Below are 20389 nucleotides of genomic sequence, written 5' to 3'. Positions count from 1 at the left end.
AAAAAAAAAAGGAAAAGAATCCATTAAATTTCAGCACATGATTGTAAAGATATCTGCTTATGCATCTTATTGAAACATCACAGAGAGAAACTAAGGACTAAACCTATGGGGGGGGGATGTAAACAAACAAGTTTCATGACATTCTAGATTTTTTTACCTGGATGTAGGCCAGGTAAAAAAAGAAAAAGTACGAAAGAGGCCCAGATGTGCTCTAAGAGGTTACAATAGTGAGAAACTGCTCTTCCTGAGCATTTAGTGGCTCAGGATAGGGGAGAAGTAAGATACAGAATGCAGAAGTTAGAAGGCTAAAACCGGTGACTTAATTTAAAAATTAGCAGAGTGAGTGCCAGGAAAAGGAAAAGTCCATGCAAAATCTTTTTAATGTAGAATAAGAGCATACAGGAGAACCCGGTCTATCTATGTAAGAACAAGGAAAATATGGGACTGGAGAGATGGCTCAGCAGTTAAGAGCACTCGCTGCTCCTGCAGAGGACCCCGGTTTGAGTCTTAGCATCTACATGGTGGCTAACAGTGGTAAATTCAGCTTTAGGGGTTCTGACACCCTCTTCTGGCCTCTGAGGGCACTGCACAACAAAGGTCCACTTACATATATGCAGGTAAAATACTCATACATATAAAAGTGAAATAATTTTTTAAGCACTAACAAAAGAACAATAAAAATCTGTGCCAGTATCCATAAAATTTGTTCTTAAGTATGAATAAAATGTATCAACAATTCCAAGGTATATATGGAAAACTAGTTAAAATAAGCAATTGCTTGTGATTAAGTAAGAGATAATTCTAAAACAGGCAGTCATTTTTCAAGTGGTTAGCATGAATTCCAGTTGTGACCATTTGAATAAATTATACCAGCCTTCCAACAATGCAGTTCAAACATCTAAGTCACCATTACTATGCTAATTGTATATAACTGCATAAAGGACAAACCCCATTGCTGGTTATTAGTTCCTCAGTCACTAAGGCAAATGATGCACGTAAAGATCATGCCACTTCTCTCAAAGTCAGATAATTGGTCTCTGAACATCTGTGATTCAGTTCTTTCAGAGATAAGCAGAGCTACAGGCAGCAAAGCATGCAGCAGTATTGCTCCTTTGTTTCCCAATGTACGTGACATCTCACAAAAACGATAGCACAGCAAGTCAGCCAAGGAAGATGGAAATACACCAAAGAAACTAGTGATAATTCTGAAAGCAGAACTTAAATCATTCATTCATAAATGGATTTATCCCACGGGCATGTTGACACTCCAAAGGTACAGTGTGATTAAGGTGGACAATGACATGAATGAGTTTCCATGTGTCCATGGGTTCCACATCCACAGATTCAATAAAAATCACTGTGTGTGTGCTGAGTATATGCAGGCTTTTCTTGTCATTTTTCTTTTAATAACAAACAGCATCACAGTCATATTTATAGCATTTCTATTGTATTAGGCATTAGAAGTCATCTAGTGATAATTTAAAGTTGAGAAGACATATGTTCATTATAGCAAACACTACGACATTTATATGAAGGACGTGAACATCTGCAGATGTTGGTATCTGCTGAGTTCCAGAACCAATCCCCATGGGTTCCAGGGGACAAAAAGGACAAAGATATCACAGAAATGACATGATCAACAGTACATCACATTAATGAAAACAGAGATTTTATAGCATAGAGAGCAAAAAGGATAAAATGTTGGAAGGTGACTCAAAGTCAGATGTATGACAAAATAGAAAAACTGCTTATAAACTATATGATTAAAAAAAGAAAGCAAATATTGCTATGACTTTTATTGTCTACTTAACAGGATCTAGAATCACCCAGGAGCTAAGCCTCCTGGCACACCTGTGAGGAATTATATAGGTCGGGTTAGCTGCTGGCCTTGTCTGTGAAGGATTTTTTGGTTAGGTTAATTGAAGTGGGAAGACCTACCCTAAATGTGGGTATCACCTGCCAGCTAGCCCCAGTGAGCCTCCTTGTCTCTGTCCTCAACCCCAGTGCTGAAATTACAGGTAGACTATCATGACCTGCTTTTTTTTACATAGGTGCTGAGAATCTGAACTCAGGTCCTCATGCTTGGGCAGCAAGCACTCTACTGACTGTGCCATCTCCCCAGCCCCAAGGTGGTCTCAAACTTTCCTCACAAATAGCAGACTTCCTCAATGTTTTCTTGAGGATGACAGTGTACTAAGAATTAGCTTAACTTTTTTTAAAAACTATTTTTCATTCCCCTTTCATGTTTTCACAATGTTTTTTAGGTCATTGAATGATCATAATTTTCTCCATGAATTATTAAGATTATTTTGCATGTTCTAAACTTTCATGGCCATTCTCTTTACTGTCGTGGGTTAACGATAAAACTATAAGGCATACAACTTAAGAATTCTAGGAGAAAACACAGTAGAAAAGATACGTAAGCTATGGAAGAATTTCTGACATGGGTGCACTAACATACAGGCAGGTAATATGCTCATACATGTAAAATAAAAATAATACATTTTTTAAAAAGTATTGGCACACATACAGAGAAATGGAACTCAGAATGAGTACGCAAAATGGTACAGCAGGTACGGAAAACAGTATGGACGTTTCTCAAAAAAAAAAAATTAAAAATAGAAATGTCAAATAGTCTAGCAATTTTACTTAGCACATACCCTGAAGAATTCAAAGCAGATGATCAAAGACAAGCTGGAACATGCATGTTCACTGTAGCTTTAGTCACAACCAACAAGTGGTGGAAGCAACCAAAATCAGCCAGATGAATGGATAAAGAAAACATGATGCATTCCTCCAAAGGGGGCCTTCCCAAACCTAAAAAAGAAATCAAAGCCAGGTGTGGTGGCACATGCTTATAATTCCAGAACTCCTGAGGCTGAGGCAGGAGGATTGCCACGAGTCTGACTCCAGCCAAAGGTGTGTGGTAAGGGAAGAAAAAAGAAAACCCTGCCACGTGCCGTGAATAGACCTTGATGCCATTATGCTAAATGGACTGTCAGTCTACGATTCCACTCACATGAGGAATCTTGAAATAGCCAAGCTATAGAAATAGGAAATGAATGCTAGTTGCCATGGATAAAGGAGAGGAGTGTGGTGATTAAGGGTACAGATTTCAGTTTTACAAGGGGAAAAAGTTCTGGGGACCTGTTGCACAATTTAACATACTTAGCGCTACTGAACTTTTAATTATAATTTTCCTTATTCTTGAGAATTTCATACATATATACAATGAAATATGATCATATCCACCCCCATTTCCCTCCTCCAACTTCCCCATATCCTCCCAACTGCATGTCATTTTTCCGTTTAGTGCTGCTCATCTGTGTACGGATGTGGGACCATCCACAGGAGCATGAAAAACCTACCAGTGAGTATATCCTCAAGTAAGGAAGGATTGTCCCTCCCCCAGCAGCTATCAACTGCCAACAGCTCTTCAGTAAAGGGTGGGGCCTGGGAACACCTCCCCCATCTATGCCGGAATTTTGGCTGACTTGATCTTGTTAAAGAGTTATCTTTTAGATTTATGGAATTTGCTTCAAAATATTGAGGGCTGTTTGGGAGAACAGGCACTCATGCTCGCACTAAAACCAACACCAACTGGCAATCCCTAAAGCTAAGCTATAATGGCTCATTCTATCATTCCCTAAGTTTGAAATTTTCCATTGTAAGGAAATAAAAAACAAAAAATAAAAAATGAATACAATGCACACATAATCTTTTAAGGACATCACCTTGGTAGTCTCATTGAAAATAAAAATTCTCATAATCTGTAACTAAAGATTTCCTTTTTGAATGTCCCCAAACATGCATATGTGAGCATTTGGTATATGCTTAATAAATGTTCTCAAATAGCTTTCTAGTTTTAAAAAAGTTATTACACTTATTGAGTTATTACATGTGGCGGTCAGAGGGCAACTTGAGGGAGCAAATCTTCCCTTCCACCATGTGGGTCCTGGAGACTGACTCCACGTTGTCAGGCTTCACCCACTGAGCCATCTGTTCTATCTTGAATACACATTATCTACAATGCAGTCAAAATTCAGAAATTTAACTTCTAGGAGCATTCCCTAGAGACATTCAAGTAAGAAGACAATGTTAAAAGCACATTAATTGAAATTGTGCTTCGAATAGCAAAAATCTTGAAAAGCCCATTAAAAGTAAGCAGGTTAAATAAAGGTACATTCATGCAATGCAGTAAATGTGTATGAGGTAAATGTGTATGTCTACATATAAACATCTCTTAGATATGCAATTAATGATAAAAAAAATAACACAGTCCTCAACACACACACAAACACACAATTAAAAAAAAAAAAAGACCTCTTTGGGGTTGGAGGTACAACTCAGTAGAGCAATTGCCTAGCACACATTAAGAGACCTGTTTGATTCCTGCAACCAAAAAAGAAAAAAATTCTCTATAAACTGACAGAAAAATATGTAATTCACAATATTATTAACACCTTTGTTAACAAAACTACAATATGTAAAGTAAAAATGAATTGTAAAAAAAATTTTGTTGTCTGTCATCGATGTTGACAGGATGTTACATACGCCAGGCACAGTTCTTTGATCCTATGTGCTGTGAAAGTGAAGAACAGTAGCTTGAGGACGAAATACTTAGCTTCTCCTGACTCCCGAAGACAAAACCTCAATTGTGCCAGGTTCTCTAGTCAGACCTCCATAAACACTTTTTGTCAGGAGACTCAAACATATTTCTCAATGCATTCTTACAACTAACACTAGCATGTCCTTCGGAAATCCATGCCCTTAGCAAGCTAATTTTGATTTCATTTTCAGACACAACGAAAACACCTCTATCTACATCTGAGATAGATTATTAGTATCCTCATTTGGCACCTAAGAATTTAGGCTTAGGGCTGGAGAGATGGCTCAGTGGTTAACACTGGCTGCTCTTGCTGGGGACCCAGGTTTGATTCCCAGCACATGGCAGCTAACAACTCCAGTTCCCGGGGATTGGTTCCAAGGGCATTACACAACACAGGTGCACTTACATACAATATACTTATACACATAAAATAAAAATTGTATTAGTTTTTGGTCTTTTTGAGGCAGGGCCTCCTTGTAACTGCAGCTGGCCTGGAATAACTTATTGCAATCCAGGATGGCCCTGAACTCCACCTACCTGCCTCTGCCTCAGTGCTGGAGAATTTAGGCTTAAAGAGGTCTTGTAACTTGATCAAGTCTTCCTATCCAAGATCTAAATTTGGAATGATGTGACTGCACGGCCAAGGTTTCCCACTTTAACAGTCCTTTTGCCGTTTTATTTTACATGCACAAGGCATACATATAGACCCTCTAGGGATGTCAGGTGCAGAAATCTAAGACTGCAATGAACAGCCACAGTAGCTTCAGCTCCCTTGGTAATTACTGGGTTACATTCCTACAACAGAAATAGCATTCTGAATTCAGAGGAAGCCAGGTCTGGAGCAGCCACATAATTTACCTCTCCACTAACTGTCTTCATACAGGATGGCTGTAAGGTTCATAGAACCAAGATTCACCTGTCCTCGAATTCAAAGCCTCTGAAATTTTCCAAGAATCAGGGATAAAAGTTCCCCAAATTTCAAGTACTGTATTTTAGTTTTTAAATATTTTGGGGTTTTTGCTTTTTTCTTTTTGAAACAGAGCTCTGTAGCGCCAGCTGGCCTGGAACTATGTAGATCACACTAGCCTCCATCTCATAAGAGATCAGCCTGCATCTGCCGCCTTCCCAGTGCTGGAATTAAAGGTGAGCTACTACACTGTTTTTAAACATCAGTTTTAATTCAAGCTTGACACCTATTTAATGGAAAAGTAGAATTGTTAGGCTGAAGGTGTGCCTTCCTAAAGTGCAAGCCACTGGGCTCAATGATCACACCATGTTCTTTGGTTGCTCATATTTTGATTAAACCTTTACTCAGTTATCAGGATGCTTAGCAATATGCTTGACCATAAATGGGCATTTAGGGAGATTCAGGATATATATAGCTCTGTGATATCAAGTACGATACCTTGGTTTCCATCCCCAGCTCCTCAAACAGAAGTAGCATTCTAAGAACAAGCATCTGAGTACATCTGAGTGACCTTGTTAGTAGCTCCCCAGTACCCTAAACAGACGGGCAACAGTAAATGCTTGATTAGCCTACCAAATAGGAACGGGTCATTGCTGGCTTTAGAAATACGAACTTATACTTTATCATATAAGCCATGAAACAGGTTTATGACCTGGAGGTTTTGGTCTTTCCCAAAGAAAGAACTTAAGTTGATCTCGTGTATCATCAAGTGGCTAGCCAGAAAATTTGTATGTAAATTTTCATTTTAGAATATTTGGATCAAGTGCAGAAATTTTGTACAGCTCCAGATTATACAGGCTCCTAGGAACAAAGAAAAATTTAATTTCAGAACTGGTACTCTGATCTATGCTGTCACCCATTTGACATGTGCAGAAATTCCACTGGGAAGTTGATTTGAATGACCAGGGGAATGACAGTTAAACCCACAGCTAAATAAAGACTTGGATTACCCTGCTGTAACCCTGTGGCAAAACAGCAAGCAAAATTTATCTAGAGAAAAGAACTTAATAATTTGTGTGTACTTTGCCTGAATATAAATGCACGTGTATGCAGAGCCCACAGAAGCCAGGACAGTTTTGGATCCCCTGGAGTTGTGAACAGCCATATGGGTGCTGGGGATAGAATCCAGGACATCTCTCTGCCAAGAGCAGTAAGTACTCTTAAGTCCCGAATTTCATAATTTACAAAAGGATTCAAGTCTTGGGGATAACCAAAAAACAATCCCCCCCCCAAATCCTACAAGACCTTGATGGGATGTTAAAAGTTACATGCATTGAAATAGCTTAATGTTTTAAACTGTTGTGAATACTTTAAAGCTATGCATGAAAAATGAGAAGATATAAAATCTACAACTGTTTAGTCCAATGGTAACTTAGGACCCCGTATTCTCTAGTACTTAAGGGCTAGGTCCTGGACCATGTCTTTTTTTATGCCAAATCAGTTTGTTGTGGTTAGAAGGAAGGCCTGGGTTCCAGAACCCATCTGAAAAAGAATTAAAAAAAAAAAAAAAAGATTTAAACTTAGATCAGTAAAGTTTTCTGAATAAAAGGCAACAAAATTTACCAACTAGTTAAGTCAATTTATTAAATAGCCGATTTAGGCATCAGCAATGGTGACTTCCACCTCTACCCCTGGCTCAATGCTGATGGAAGTGATCTGCTTAACAATCTCAGAAGGACTGTGCAGGTCAATGAGTCGCTTGTGAATTCTCATCTGGAAGCGATCCCATGTCTTGGAACCTTCACCACAAGGTGTTTTTCTTGTAGTGATTCTCAAGGTCTGCAACAAAGCAAAAACAACAATTAGTTCATGCTTACCCGGGTTCTTCACCTGAGCCACTCTCCTGGCATTAGTCCTTCACCAGCAGGTTCACAGACAGCAACAATGAAATATTCCCATCATTCTCACGCAGGTAGAGACATTAACTGTGCACCATACTCAGTCGGTACTACGTACTAAGTACAAACTATTACGTGGTGCCAGCAACCTTTTTCGTTTGTGCTTCTGCCGTTGAGAATGCCTTAAGGGTCCGAGATGGCGGACCCTCTGCTTCCGGCTTACCTTGGTGGGCATGCGAACAGGGCCTTTCACTTTGAGGTTCTTTTCCTTCGCGCCTCTGATCAAGTCAGCACACACTGCAAGAAAAAAAGTTCCCTCCGGTTAATCTGCAATCACTACGGTCGGCTCGACACCCGGCCCGCATCGGCTCAGAATAGCGTATAGAGCGATCACCGCCAGTCAACACAGTACGTGTCTCCTCACCGCCGACGGGTCCGAGTCACCGAACCACAAGCACCGAAAAAACGCCCCAACCGCGGTACTGACCTTTCTCCAGAGACTTCACATTGCGGCTGGTCAGAGTGATTCGAATTCGGTGAATCGCCACCTCCGGCTCCACGGGCGTCTTCCCGGTATCTTTAAAGGCCTGTTTCCACGCAGACCAAGAGAGAAGAGCGACGTAATGAGCCAGGGTCAGCTGGACACAGACGCCCAGGCCCCTTCACCTGCCCGGCCGCGGCGGGAGGCCTGGAGCGCGCACTCGCGCCGCCGCCCCCGGCCCGCAACCCGGCCGAGCCCGGCGGGAGCCCCGGGCCGCCGTCCCCCACCTCACCATGGCTGCGGCGTGGCTTCCTGACCGACTTGTTCCTCTGGGGGAGCGAACAGCGGTGAGTCAGGACAGGAGCGGAGGAGACAAGGCTCCACAGCAGCCACAGCCGGGTCTCAGAAAAGAGCGCACGAGGCCTGGGCGGCGCTTATATAGCATGCTCACATCCGGGACGCCACACGCCCCGGAACAGGAAGTTCCCCGCCCTCTATGAGGCGGCGGCGGGACTAGAGGCTGCAGTGCCAAGGCGTTGGCGGGAAAAGGTGTCGCTCGCGTGCCCCCTGTTGGCCCGGAGGAGTCACTGCCGTGAGGGGTCAGCTTCCTGTGCAGGCTGCCTGACCTGGATACCCGGGAGAACTGGAGCCTGAGAACCCCCTAGCTCTGCCCTGCGCCGCACCCCCTAGGAAAAGCGACGGACTCCTATGGTTTCTACAGTGCAGAGCTTGCTTCCCCTGCAAACCAAATCACGTCGCTCTTTTCTGACAAGCCAGCGCCTTTTCTGAATTTAACTGGCACAGGCCTTGGGGAAAAATGACTGACAAGCCGGATGATTTTATTTACTTGGTGTGTGTGTGTTGGGGGGTGAGGGGTGGGGTCTAACCCAGGACCCTACATACACCAGGCAAGAATTCTAAGGGTGAGCTACATCCCCAGACCGTGAAATCGGTTATTTTAAAAATTATTAGGGGGCCGCGGAAACGGCTCAGCGGGTAAAGGCGCTTGAACCTCAAGCCTGATGCCCTGAGTTCGATTCCTGCAATCCATCCACGGTGGACGGAGAGAGCAGAGTCCCGAAGACTGTCCTCTGACCACAGGCCAGCCGGCTGCACGCTTCCCCACCGTGCACGCACGCTAATAATAACGAAAATGAAAAATGAATAGAAAGTTTTGTTTTTGTTTTGTTTTGTTTTTGAGACACGGTCTCCCTGTAGTCCCAACTGCCCTGGAACGCACTATGTAGACCAAGCTGACCACCATCTCACAGATATCTGCCCATCTGTCTCTCAAATCTTTGGATTTAAGGCTCCACTCCCGGCTCAGTTTTCTAGAGATGAAATGGCCTTTTGTGGTGTTTTAGCTTGGGCTTTCCAGGTTGGTGGAAACAACTATATTTACTTGGGAAAAAGACCTGAATTTGGCGGCTGCTTCATGTAAAGTGAGGGCAGAAAATTCCAGGCGCAGTGCTCAGTCCCAGTTTAGAGAGTGTTGTACCGGCCTGGGATCCATCTACCCAATATGAAAACGTTATCTCTTCTGTGTTCAGGTGAAGTGATATGTATGGATAAGACCCCCAAGATCTCCTTCATGCTGAACATTGTTCATAATAGAAATACTCGTGGAAGCACAGCAGGAAGAAACCCGAGTGTGCAACTGCCCTGCACAGCTCTAGAGGGCTGAGGTTCCACACAGACCTCCTCCTTCCATGCACACACAAGGACAAGGGCGTGGTCAAATAGAACACGCACAGTGGGGTGCGTTTAGGAAAGGGCAGGAGAGTATAGCCTATGCTATACAGGTGGAAGTTATCTCAGCCCTACTGAGGTGGTAAGGGACAGAGGTTGACCCCTCCAATCAGGGCTTTTGAAAGGCATTCTCTTCTGGTCCTTGAGAGAGAATTATACTTGAAACTTAAAATTGAAGCATTGACTCGCTTGGTGATCACTCAGGCTAGCTAATATTAAACTTGCTTTATTTGGACTCACAATATACATGAAGTTTTGCTGTCACTGAATTAGTATGTGTTAATAATTAGTATGTTATTAGTATGGTAATAATTAGTATAAGTTCCCCCCTTCAGTTATTTTAAATATAACCCATTGGCTGGGAATACCCTATTAGAATCACAACAGAAACTCTGAACACTTACATTCTTATTTAAGTAGCTATGACCTCAGCAAGGTTTTCAGTCTCTAATGTAGTGGTATGATTATCTGTAATAAATAATATATAACAGCCCAGTTTCCTGGGATGTGATCTGTATTAGTACCAATTGTGACCACATCTTCATACAACAATGCTTCCAAGGCATCCAGAAACTCAATGGCATGCTTGAGAAATACATTTTTTTTTTCAGTAGCCCAGGCTGGCTTCAAACTTAAAGTCCTCCCACCTCAGCTTTCCAGTGCTAGGATTGCAGGCGAGTGCCACCCCACCCCCGAGCTGTAGGCTTTTCAAAGCAAATCTGCTTCATCTGCTTCATCTATTCTTGGACTTTCCTTACACTTGTAATACCCAAAGAAATAGTGAATATGCTAACTTTGGGGACAATAAAAAAAGGAATTCTAGGCTGGCCTTGGTGGCACTTGTCTGTAATCCCAATTAGGGAGCTGGAAGCAGGAGGCTTTCAAGTCCAAGACCTGTGGGGCCTACATAGTAAAAAACTATCTCAAGAAAACTAACGGGAATATGGCTCAGCAGTAAAGCCCCTGCTCAGTGTGCTCAAGGCCTTGGGTTTGACCCTCAGCATGCCACAAAGAAAGGTAAGGGTGAAGCCATTCAATGAGAAACAGGCAAAACATAGTCCACATGGTGGAGGAAATTACTTATGTGACTGGAACTGAGAAAGAAGCTTTTTTATAAAAAATAAATGGAGGGGCTGGAGAGATGGCTCAGTGGTTAAGAGCACTGACTGTTCTTGCAGAGGACCCGAGTTCGAGTCCCAGCACCTACATGGCAGCTAACAACCATCCATAACCTTCTTCTATCCTTCTTGGGCACTGTACAATGCGAGTGCATTTATATACATCCAGGCATAACACTTATACACATAAAATAAAAATAAGAATAAAAATAAAATAAAATAGTAAAAAATGGAGACTAAAAATTAAAACTGAGAGCCAGTTGTCAATGCATGCCTTTAATCCCAGCACTCAGGAGACAAAGGCACACAGATTGCTGTGAAATGGAGGCTAGCCTGGTCTACATAGAGAGTTCCAGGCCAGCTGGAGCTACAGGCGAAACCTTATAGCAAAAAACCCAACAACAACACAAATTTAAAAGTAGGGCTGGCAAAGGGTGTAGCTTGATTGTAGAGCACTTGCATAACAGCCATAAGGCATTGGTGCAATCATCATCGCCACAACTAATAAACATAAATAAACCATCATATGCCCCAGAAATACTGCCTCTGAATATCTATTAAATCAGTATCTCTGGGCTGGAGAGATGGCTCTGCAGTCAAGAGCACTGGCTGCTCTTCCAGAGGAGCTGGGCTCTATTCCTAGTACCCACATGGTGGCTAACAGTTGACTGTAACTACAGTCCTAGGGGGATCTGACACTCTCTTCTGGCACCCAAAATGCAGGTAGCTCACATACATACATTCAGGCAAAACATTTATACATATAAAATAAAAATAGATCTTTTAAAAAATAAGTATTGCTGGGTGTGGTGGCATACATCTTTCATCCCAGCACTCAGGAGGCAGAGGCAGGCAGATCTCTGTGAGTTTGAGCCCAGCCTGGTCTACTTAGTGAGTTCCAGGCCAGCTGGGGCAACAGGGAGACCTGTCTCAAAAACAACCCCCCCCAAAAAGTATCTCACACCTTCACTCCCATGTTCACTGCAGTGTCTGTCAACAGATAAATGAAGAAAAAGTAGTGCATACACAGTGGGATATCTCTTGGCCTTTAAAAAGAAGGGACTCAAATTTGCTCCTTAATAATTAGTAGATGTGAAAAACATTACCCTTGAAATCTACCTGATGACTTTATATCCATGCTCAGATGCCAAGGACTTCAGAAATCATCTGCACTACTGTAAGAAACCCCTATAAATTCACTGATTCACCAAGTTGGACTTTGGTCTTCCCTGGTTTCTTTTTCTAGAATGAATAGGTGTGTGTGTGTGTGTGTGTGTGTGTGTGTGTGTGTGTGTGTGTGTGTGTGTGCTGCATCTTCTCAGGAAAAGTCTCCCATACAACATGACTTTTCAGGGAAATTCTAAGTAGAATATAACAGTGGCATGGAAAATCACCTGGTCAACGTGATTGCTTGTCTTTCACAAAGCAAGTAGTGGGGCCTACAACCACCGAAGAGAAAAGTCTCTGGTTTGTCTGTGAAGGAGTTTCTAGATCGGTTTAACTGAGATGGAAAAACACACCCTAAATGGCAACACCACCTCATCAGTTGGGGTCCTGGACTGAGTAAAAAGGAGAAAGCAAAGTGAGCATTCTGTTCCTTCTTGACGGCAGAAGCAATGGGACCAGACACCTCTAGCTCTATCACTGTGCCTTCCCTGCCTTGATGGACTGTACCCCTTGAATTGTAAGCCAAAATAAACTTTTCCTTTTTCAAAAACAATGAATTTTTCTGTATGAATCTTTATTTTAATAATGAAATGGAGATCTTTTTTAAGGGTTAAAACCTCATTTACTTTTATATCTTATAGGGTTTATACTGAGTACAATATTGTATAACTGTATTAATTCAACTATAAACCTAAAAATTTACAGCCAATTTTGAAAGAGATGCATCTTTGCTCTGGAAATTGTTATTGAATATGTCAATGCTGTAATAAAATGCTTCTTCTAAAAATAAAATAAAAATAAAAAGAAGGGACTCTTCATTTGTATAGGGGAAGCTGCTGGCATTGTGGCGAAATAAGCCAGACACGGAAAGACAAGCACTGTATGAGCTCAGTGGTATGTGACATCCCAAGTTCATAGAGACCAACAGGGAAATGGTGCTTACAGGGACAGGGTGGGGCAGTGGAGTCTGGAGAGAGATTCAGGAAAAGTCATGTTTTAAAGTTTATTCTTTTTTGTTTCAAACTTCTTGCTGTTTTTCCCTTGTAAGTTAGCAGTTATGGGGGTCCTTAAATTTCCATTTCAAGGTAATGTTCTACTTTAGTGTGTAAGATAGCCATTGAAGGAAAAGTAGAAATTAATAATAAGTAAAATGCAAAAGGAAAATTCACAAGATAACCATTTACACCTTCAGCGGCATAGATCTCTTTAAAACCTTGGCTCATCTCCTACGTACAATTTACTTCACAGAATCTTTTACCATATTAAATTTATTTGTGTTTCATCCCTTTTTAAACTTATTTTTTTTTAATGTGTGTGTGTGTACGTATCTGTACCTCATGTGTGCATGCCTGGTGCCTATAGAGTCCAGAAGAGGGTGTGGATCCCCTGGCACTGGAGTTACTGATGGTTGTGAACTGCCATGTGGGAACCGAACGTGGGTCCTTTGCAAAAACAGCACTCGTAACTGCTGAGCCATGTCTCCAGCCCCTCATCTCTTATTGTTATTATTATTATTATTATTATTATTATTATTATTTTATTACTACTGCTACTGTATATGTTGTATATGGGTCCATGTGCCATGGAGGTCGGAGTACAACTGTTTGGAAGTCAGAGCACAACTTGGTAGAGTTGATTCTCACCTTGCACCTTTACGTGGGTTCCAGAGAGCCAACTCAGGTCATCAGGCTCGTGTCATCTGATAGCACCTTTCCCTGCCGAGCCATCTCACCAGCCATGTTTCTTCTCTTTTAATGACTACTGTGACTAGAGTTCTTTGAAGAAACCACATTTGTATTGAAGAACCCAAAGACTAATTGAGTGATGCTCACTTCCCTCTTGTGGAGAAATGAAACGATACAAATGGAGAGCCAAAATGACCTCAGGCTTGCTTTAGCCTCCTTAATGACTATCTGTCACCAGTCTGTGCTTTAGCCCATCCGTGTTCTAGGCTTTCTGTGGCTATTAGGTGAAACTTTTGGAATGTATTATTTATCAGACTACTAAGTTCCACCAACCTGAAAGCTAAGAATGTTATAGTACTACACCTGAAACCTGTAGATGACATCTTCCCCATTCTGCTGTAGCTTGGCCACCTGGAGCCCCCAGCAATGTAGCTGGTAAATGCATTGATTTATGACGTTCTTTTGTTCTGTGATTATAAAAGTTCATGTAACCTTTCCCAAAGGGGAACATGTCATTCAGAGCAACATGGACCTGTGTTCCTGGACCGTAGTCACTGATGTCTGGCTTGGGATAAGCTGTGTCTTATTCCTTTTGGAGCACGTGCTAAACATCAACACTACATATTGTATAGACAATTCTTTGATAGTTTGTCCAATTAGTCTTGTGTTTTTAGACATTTTGGTTTTCCCAGTTTTTGCTCTGCTAAACATTCCCATGAGGTGTAGAATCAGGTCAGGTCTTCTTGATCTCAGAAGTTATGTTTGAGGCTGGGTGAAGGACTGTCTGTACATTACAGGATGCTTATCAATACCTCTGGTCTTTATCCACCAGATACCAACAATAATCCCTCCCCTCCAATGGTGATAGTCAAACACAGACCCAGATATCCCCAGTGTCTTCTGTGGGGCATAGTCAGCACCACCCTCCTCACCCCCATTGAAACCACTGGTACAGATGAGTCATTTAGCGCATCCGTAATTCCTTAGATCATCTCACTACATATGTTACTGTTTTAAAAATTACATTTCTAGCTGGGCCTGGTGGTGCACACCTGTAGTCCCAGCACTTGGGAGGCAGACGCAGGTGGATCTCTGTGAATTCAAGGCCAGCCTGGTCTATATAATGAGGGACTACAGGGAAACCCTGTTTCAAAAAGACCAAAAACATTACATTTATTCATTGTGTGTGTGTGTGTGTGTGTCTGTGTACCACACTGGGGAATTGGTTCTCTCCTTCCACCATGTGGGTTCCAGGGTTGAAGTCAGGTTGTCAGACTTTGCAGCATTACCTGCTGAGCCATCTCCCTGGCCCACACATATATACTCTTTATTGGCTTAAATAAAGACCAAGATGATTTTGTTTTTCCCATTAACTTGCTTGCTGGAAAGCTACTCAAACACTATATGTCTTCCAAAAGTGCAAAGAGGATTTTAAGAGTGAAAAAAGTTGAATTAAATATCCATTTCATTTCCACTTGTAAAACAGTCTTAAAACAATGTTTTTAATATCTCCCCATAGCCTTTTTAAAGAAGTACTAATTTTTGTTCTTTGAAAAGTCTTAATGAACACTTAACACACTGTGTGTTTGTGTGGGTCTGTGGACCGCCACCTACTGGGCTTTTCTAGGAATGGCCATATCATCCCATTTCTTCCAAAAGGAAATTCACAGTCCTTGGAAACTACTTTTCATGGAACACCTGTGTATATTTGTGAATAAAATAATAAAGATAAATGATCAAATTAGTATTGGAACATCTACTTAAACAGTGTTTTCTTTGTGGAATTTTAGACCTAAATAAACATTTTTTTACGCTAAACTTCTTAGTCTGGAATTTAAAATAAAACCCAGGAAAAGCTTAAAACCTCTGTGACTACACAAGTTATATTGGTCAGGGAGTGGACTGAAGATACAGTTCCAGGTGGCTGCCTAAGATTTCAGGTGAGGACTTAGAATAGCACTCAGCAGGGACCAGCAACAGCTCTACCAGAAGCACTCTGCCTGTGCTGATGTCAGTTCGTTAGGGCCTCATATTAAATTTAGGGGACAGGTATTGCTATTTGTGTTGTACTTACGAAGAAGCTAAAGCTAGATGACCAGCCCAAGCTCCAGGAGAAGCCAGTGTTTGATCCATGGAGGTCAGCTCTAGAGTGGGCACCACCTACAGTAGGCTGGGCCTTCCCACATTACTCAATGATAAAGAAATGCTTCACAGACGATATTCCCCAGTTGAGGCTCCATCTTCCCAGGTGTGTCAAGTTGACAACCGAAGCCAACCATGACAGATGAAAGACAGTCCACTCTCCCCCTATAGAACATGAACTTTGGTGTGACAAGACAGATAAGTAACAGAGAAACAAATAATAATTTCAGATAGTGATCAATTCTATGAAGGAACAAGCTGAAAGGGCAGGGCAAGACTGCATAGACAGGAGCTGGGAATCCAAGATGGCCTCAGGTGAGGGCCACTGCCCTTGGTGGAAAGCTATCAGGCAGATTCAAAGGTAGGAAAAGGATACGAGGCAAGCAGGGGAACCTGAAGGAGCAATGCCTCAAGTGGGACCAGGTTGAGCAACCTTAACCCGAATATCTAAAATCCAAAAGTTTCTCAAATCCAAACATTTTAAAAGCATACAAGTAGAAAACTCCATGAGGTGTAAATGCACCAAATATTATGTAAAATTATCTCCAGAGTACATGTATAAGATGTGTATATAAAACTGAAGAGATGGTTCAGTAGGTTAAGTGCTTGCTGTGTAAGCATGTGGACCTGAATTTGGATCCCCCAACATTCACAGGAAGAAGCTGGTGTGGCAGCACACTTTAATCCCAGCACTGGGAAGAGGGGATAGGAGAATCCAGGGGCTTGCTGACCAGCCAGTCTAGCCAATCAGCGAGCTCCAGGTTGTCTCAAAAAATAAGGTGGAGAGGGATAGAGGAAGACACCAGACAACAACCTCTGGACACACACACACACACACACACAGAGGTATGGGTGTGTATGACATGCCCCATGATCCTGACAGTCAGTGGTCTACCTCTATACACAGTGCCATTTCTCAATTCTAATTGATGACCTACCTGCCAGGGATTTCCACACACACATACATGTAGGGACACATGTAAAAATAAATAAAAAGAGACAAATGGACTTTGTGTTTAGATTTAAGTCCCATCTTTGAGAATGCTCCTAAATCTGAAAAAAATAAAAAATTCGAAATACTTCTGGTCCCAAGGCTTTTTGGATAAGGGATCATCAGCCTCACTAGGGTGAAGGATGGCACAGCAGGCTCTTCTAATCCTAGCTGTACTGGGCAGTGGCTGCCAGGTGCTGTGCTGACTCTTTTCCCTTTGCTGTCCTTGGAAACTCGGCCTATCTGCTACTGTGGTCACCACTGTCTCCAGAAGGGATTTTGTGTGTTTTCCTATTTCTTTATGCAAACATTTGACAAGAAAAGCCTAGCTCACAAGATCAATATCAGTTGCAAAGGAGGCTCGGAAAGTGAGTATCTGGCCTTTTTAGCTGTGTCTTCAAGAGAATAACAGATGTCTATCCAGGAGACTACAGGTAAAAAAACAAAAGGAAGCAAAACCTAAAACCCAAAACATGAAACACGAAGGACCAGTCATGTAGTCATCTGGGAAGAATTTTTCAATTAAAAGAGACAGCAGATAAACATCCCTAGGGAAGAAGGAAGCTTGCTCTGTTAGAGAGACAGAGGAGACCAAAGCAGCTTCACTGCAGTGGGGATGTGGAAGAGATGGAGTCAGAGAAAAGGCAGGAACTGGGGGATGCTGTGCCTTGTAAAGTAGTTCTGAGGAACTTGAGTTTTCTTCTAAGCATAATGGGAAGCTGCTTGTGTTCATTTCCTGGGGCTACTGTAAAAACTTACCACAAACTTGGCTGCTTGAAATAAAGCAAGTTCCCTCATAGCTCTGAAGCCAGACACAACAAATCATGGTGTTGGCAAGACTGGATACTTCTGGATGCTCTGAAGGAAGATCTGCTCCTTGCCCATACCTAGCCTTTGCTGACTGGCAGTTCTCACATTCCTGGCCTGGCACACTTGCCATTCTATTCTCCTTTTGTTGCCACAATTCCTTCCTTTTGTGCCTCTCCATTCTAAGAATACCAGTCACTGGCAGGGTGGGTTCAGACCTCCATCGGTGTAGTGGCTCGGATTTGGCAGACCTCCAGAGAGTGCCAAGTTCTGACCTCCCTCTGGCCTCCATCTAGCAGAGGGCCTGAGAACCCAGGGGACTGCCTGAGAGTCCCCATCCTGCTTCCATGTGGTGGTGAGCTTCCCCTAATTGTGCCATGCCCATCACCCTACCTGGGGTTTTCTGAGGCCCCTCCCAAGGCCCAAGGGCAGATCTGGCTTTGGTAAGCTAAGGCTGAGATCCTAGCAGACAGCCTGAGAGGGTGGATTCAGACCTCAATCAGTGTAGTGGCTCAGATCTCAGCAGACCACCAGAGAGTGCCCAGCTCTGGCCTCCCTCTGGCCTCCCCCTGGCCTCCCTCTGGCCTCCCTCTGGCATAGGGTTGAGAACACAGGGGACTGCCTGAGAGCACCAAGATCTGGCCTCCATGTGGTAAAGGAAGCCTGAGTGTACCTGATTGGAGTCTGAATTCGACTTCTGTGGGTACCCCTGAATAGCTGATCTGAAGCCATCAGTTCCCTCCAAATTAAACCCAAGAGAACCTGAACCCTGTACCAACCAGCTTTACATAACCAATAAAGAAAGGATCTAGGCACCTGTATAGTACAAACAGAAGCATTAGGAAAAACCAAGACAACATGCTCCAACCAAATCCCCCCAGTCCTATAGAGGTGTTCTGCAATGAGAACTACGTGGAGGAACCCCAGGACACAGAACTTAAAAGGACGTTTGTAAGCATGATCAAAGACATCAAAGCACACAAACAACTCAAAAATCTCAAAGACTCCTGACTGAAGATTAGGAAAATACAAGTATATTACTGAATAAAATGGCAAAGACAATTCAGAGTTTGAACAATAAAATCATGGCAGAGATGGAGATACTGAAGAAAACTCAAGCAGAAATGACGAACAAGGTGGAAAACTCAATAAGCCAATTTGAAACAACAAGAGAAAGCCTCACTGCTAGAATGAATGAAATGGAAAACGTAATATCAACACTGGAGGATAAAGTTGAAGAACTGAACCACTCAAGCAAAGATTTGAAAAATTAAAAAAAAATACCACAGGAAAGGAATGGAATATACAAGAGATGTGGGACCATGAAGAGACCAAATCGATGCAACACGGGCATTGAGGAAGGAAAAGAATTTCAGGTTAATGGTGTTGACCAGATCTTAAACAGGATTGTAGAAGAGAATTTCCCAAAATTAAGGAAAGACATGCCCATACAAATACAGGAAGCACATAGAACACCAAATAGGATCAGAAAAGAAACTCCCTATGACATATCGTAGTAAAAACACTAAATGTACAGAACAAAGAGAGAATACTGAGAGCAGCAAGAGAAAACCAAGTCACATACAAAGGAAAGCCCATCAGAATTACAGCTGACTTATCAATGCAAACTATGAGAACCAGAAGAGCCTCGACCAAGGTATTTCCAGTTCTGCATGACAATAGATGCCAGTCCAGAATACTATTATCAGCAAAAATGTCTATTATAGTTGAGGGGGAAAGAAAAAACTTCCATGACATGAATAGCCTGAAAGAATGCATGTCCACAAAACCAGACCTTCAAAGAATACTTGAAGCAATACAGAGAGTCGAGAGAGAAACAACTATACCCTAGGGGCAACAAAAGAAAATAAACAAAGATATAATCTAGGAAATACAAAAGTATACAGAGAACACAAACAGCAATCAAAATGATGGTAACCAATACATACCTTTCAATAATAACCTTAAATATCAATGGACTGAACCCCCCAGTCAAAAGACACAGGCTAAGTGAATGGATTAAGAAGCAAAATCCATCTCTTTGCTGTCTGCAAGAAACCCATATCATCTTCAAGGACAGGCACTACCTTAAGGTAAAAGGATGGAAAAGAATATTCCAAGCAAATGGCACTAAGAAACAAGCAGGGTTTGCAATTCTAATATCTAACAAAATAGACTTCAAAGTTCATAAAAACAATACTAAAGGACTTTAAGACACAGATTAACCCCAACTTAGTAATGGCAGGGGACTTCAATACCCCACTGTCTCCAGTAGTCAGGTCAACTGGACAAAGAATAAACAGCGAGACATCTGAATTAAGTGATACCATACATCAAATGGACTTAACAGACATCTTTCGGTTATTCCACCCAAACACTAAAGAATACACTTTCTACTCAGAACCCTATGGAACTTTTTCAAAAATTGACCACATACTGGGCCACAAAACAAACTTCAACAAATAAAAAAATATTGAAATAATTTCATGCATTCTCTCAGACCGCAAAGTAATAAAGCTCAAAATCAACACTGGACAAAGCCCTAGTCACTACATGAACTCATGGTGATTGAACAACACACTCCTAAACAACGAGTGGGTCAAAGGAGAAATTAAGAAAGAAATAAAAGAATTCCTGGAATTCAATGAAAAGGGCAATAAAACACAATACAACCTACGGGACACATTAAAAGCAGTCATAAGAAGGAAGTTTATCGCTCTAAGTGCCTACATTAAAAAAATTAGAAAGAGCCCAAATATATGACCTAACACTGCAACTCAAGGCACTGGAAAGGCAAGAACAAATGAAACCCAAACCTAGCAGAAGAGAAGAAAA

At 42.0% G+C, this 20389-nt stretch overlaps 1 protein-coding gene and 1 non-coding gene across 2 annotated transcripts; both read right to left on the bottom strand.

Annotated features, from left to right (window-relative positions):
- Positions 1-7134: 7134 nt before the first annotated feature.
- On the bottom strand, positions 7135-8347 carry Rps20 (ribosomal protein S20). The gene is made up of 4 exons (XM_008833077.3): positions 8188-8347; positions 7902-8001; positions 7638-7711; positions 7135-7355 (listed from the first exon to the last, which is right to left on the bottom strand). Exons 1-4 carry the CDS (start codon positions 8188-8190, stop codon positions 7173-7175), a joined length of 360 nt encoding a protein of 119 aa, XP_008831299.1. The 5' UTR covers positions 8191-8347; the 3' UTR covers positions 7135-7172.
- On the bottom strand, positions 7777-7843 carry LOC115070371. Its single transcript, XR_003849538.1, has one exon. It is a non-coding gene; the product is annotated as a small nucleolar RNA U54 (small nucleolar RNA).
- Positions 8348-20389: the final 12042 nt, after the last annotated feature.

The sequence above is a fragment of the Nannospalax galili genome, unplaced genomic scaffold (genome assembly GCF_000622305.1).
Source record: "Nannospalax galili isolate Female #2095 unplaced genomic scaffold, S.galili_v1.0 scaffold476, whole genome shotgun sequence".
Taxonomy (NCBI): Eukaryota; Metazoa; Chordata; class Mammalia; order Rodentia; family Spalacidae; genus Nannospalax; species Nannospalax galili.
The sequence above is the reverse complement of the archived record's forward strand: the minus strand, read 5'-3'. Positions and strand labels throughout refer to the sequence as shown.

Bases quoted from the DNA above. Each gene is read 5' to 3' on its own strand.
- Rps20 (XM_008833077.3), bottom strand. The intron at 7,712-7,901 runs GTCAGTACCGCG...TTTTTCTTGCAG, and splicing joins TGTGAAGTCTCTGGAGAAAG to TGTGTGCTGACTTGATCAGA. The intron at 7,356-7,637 runs GTAAGCCGGAAG...GCTTTGTTGCAG, and splicing joins CTGTTCGCATGCCCACCAAG to ACCTTGAGAATCACTACAAG.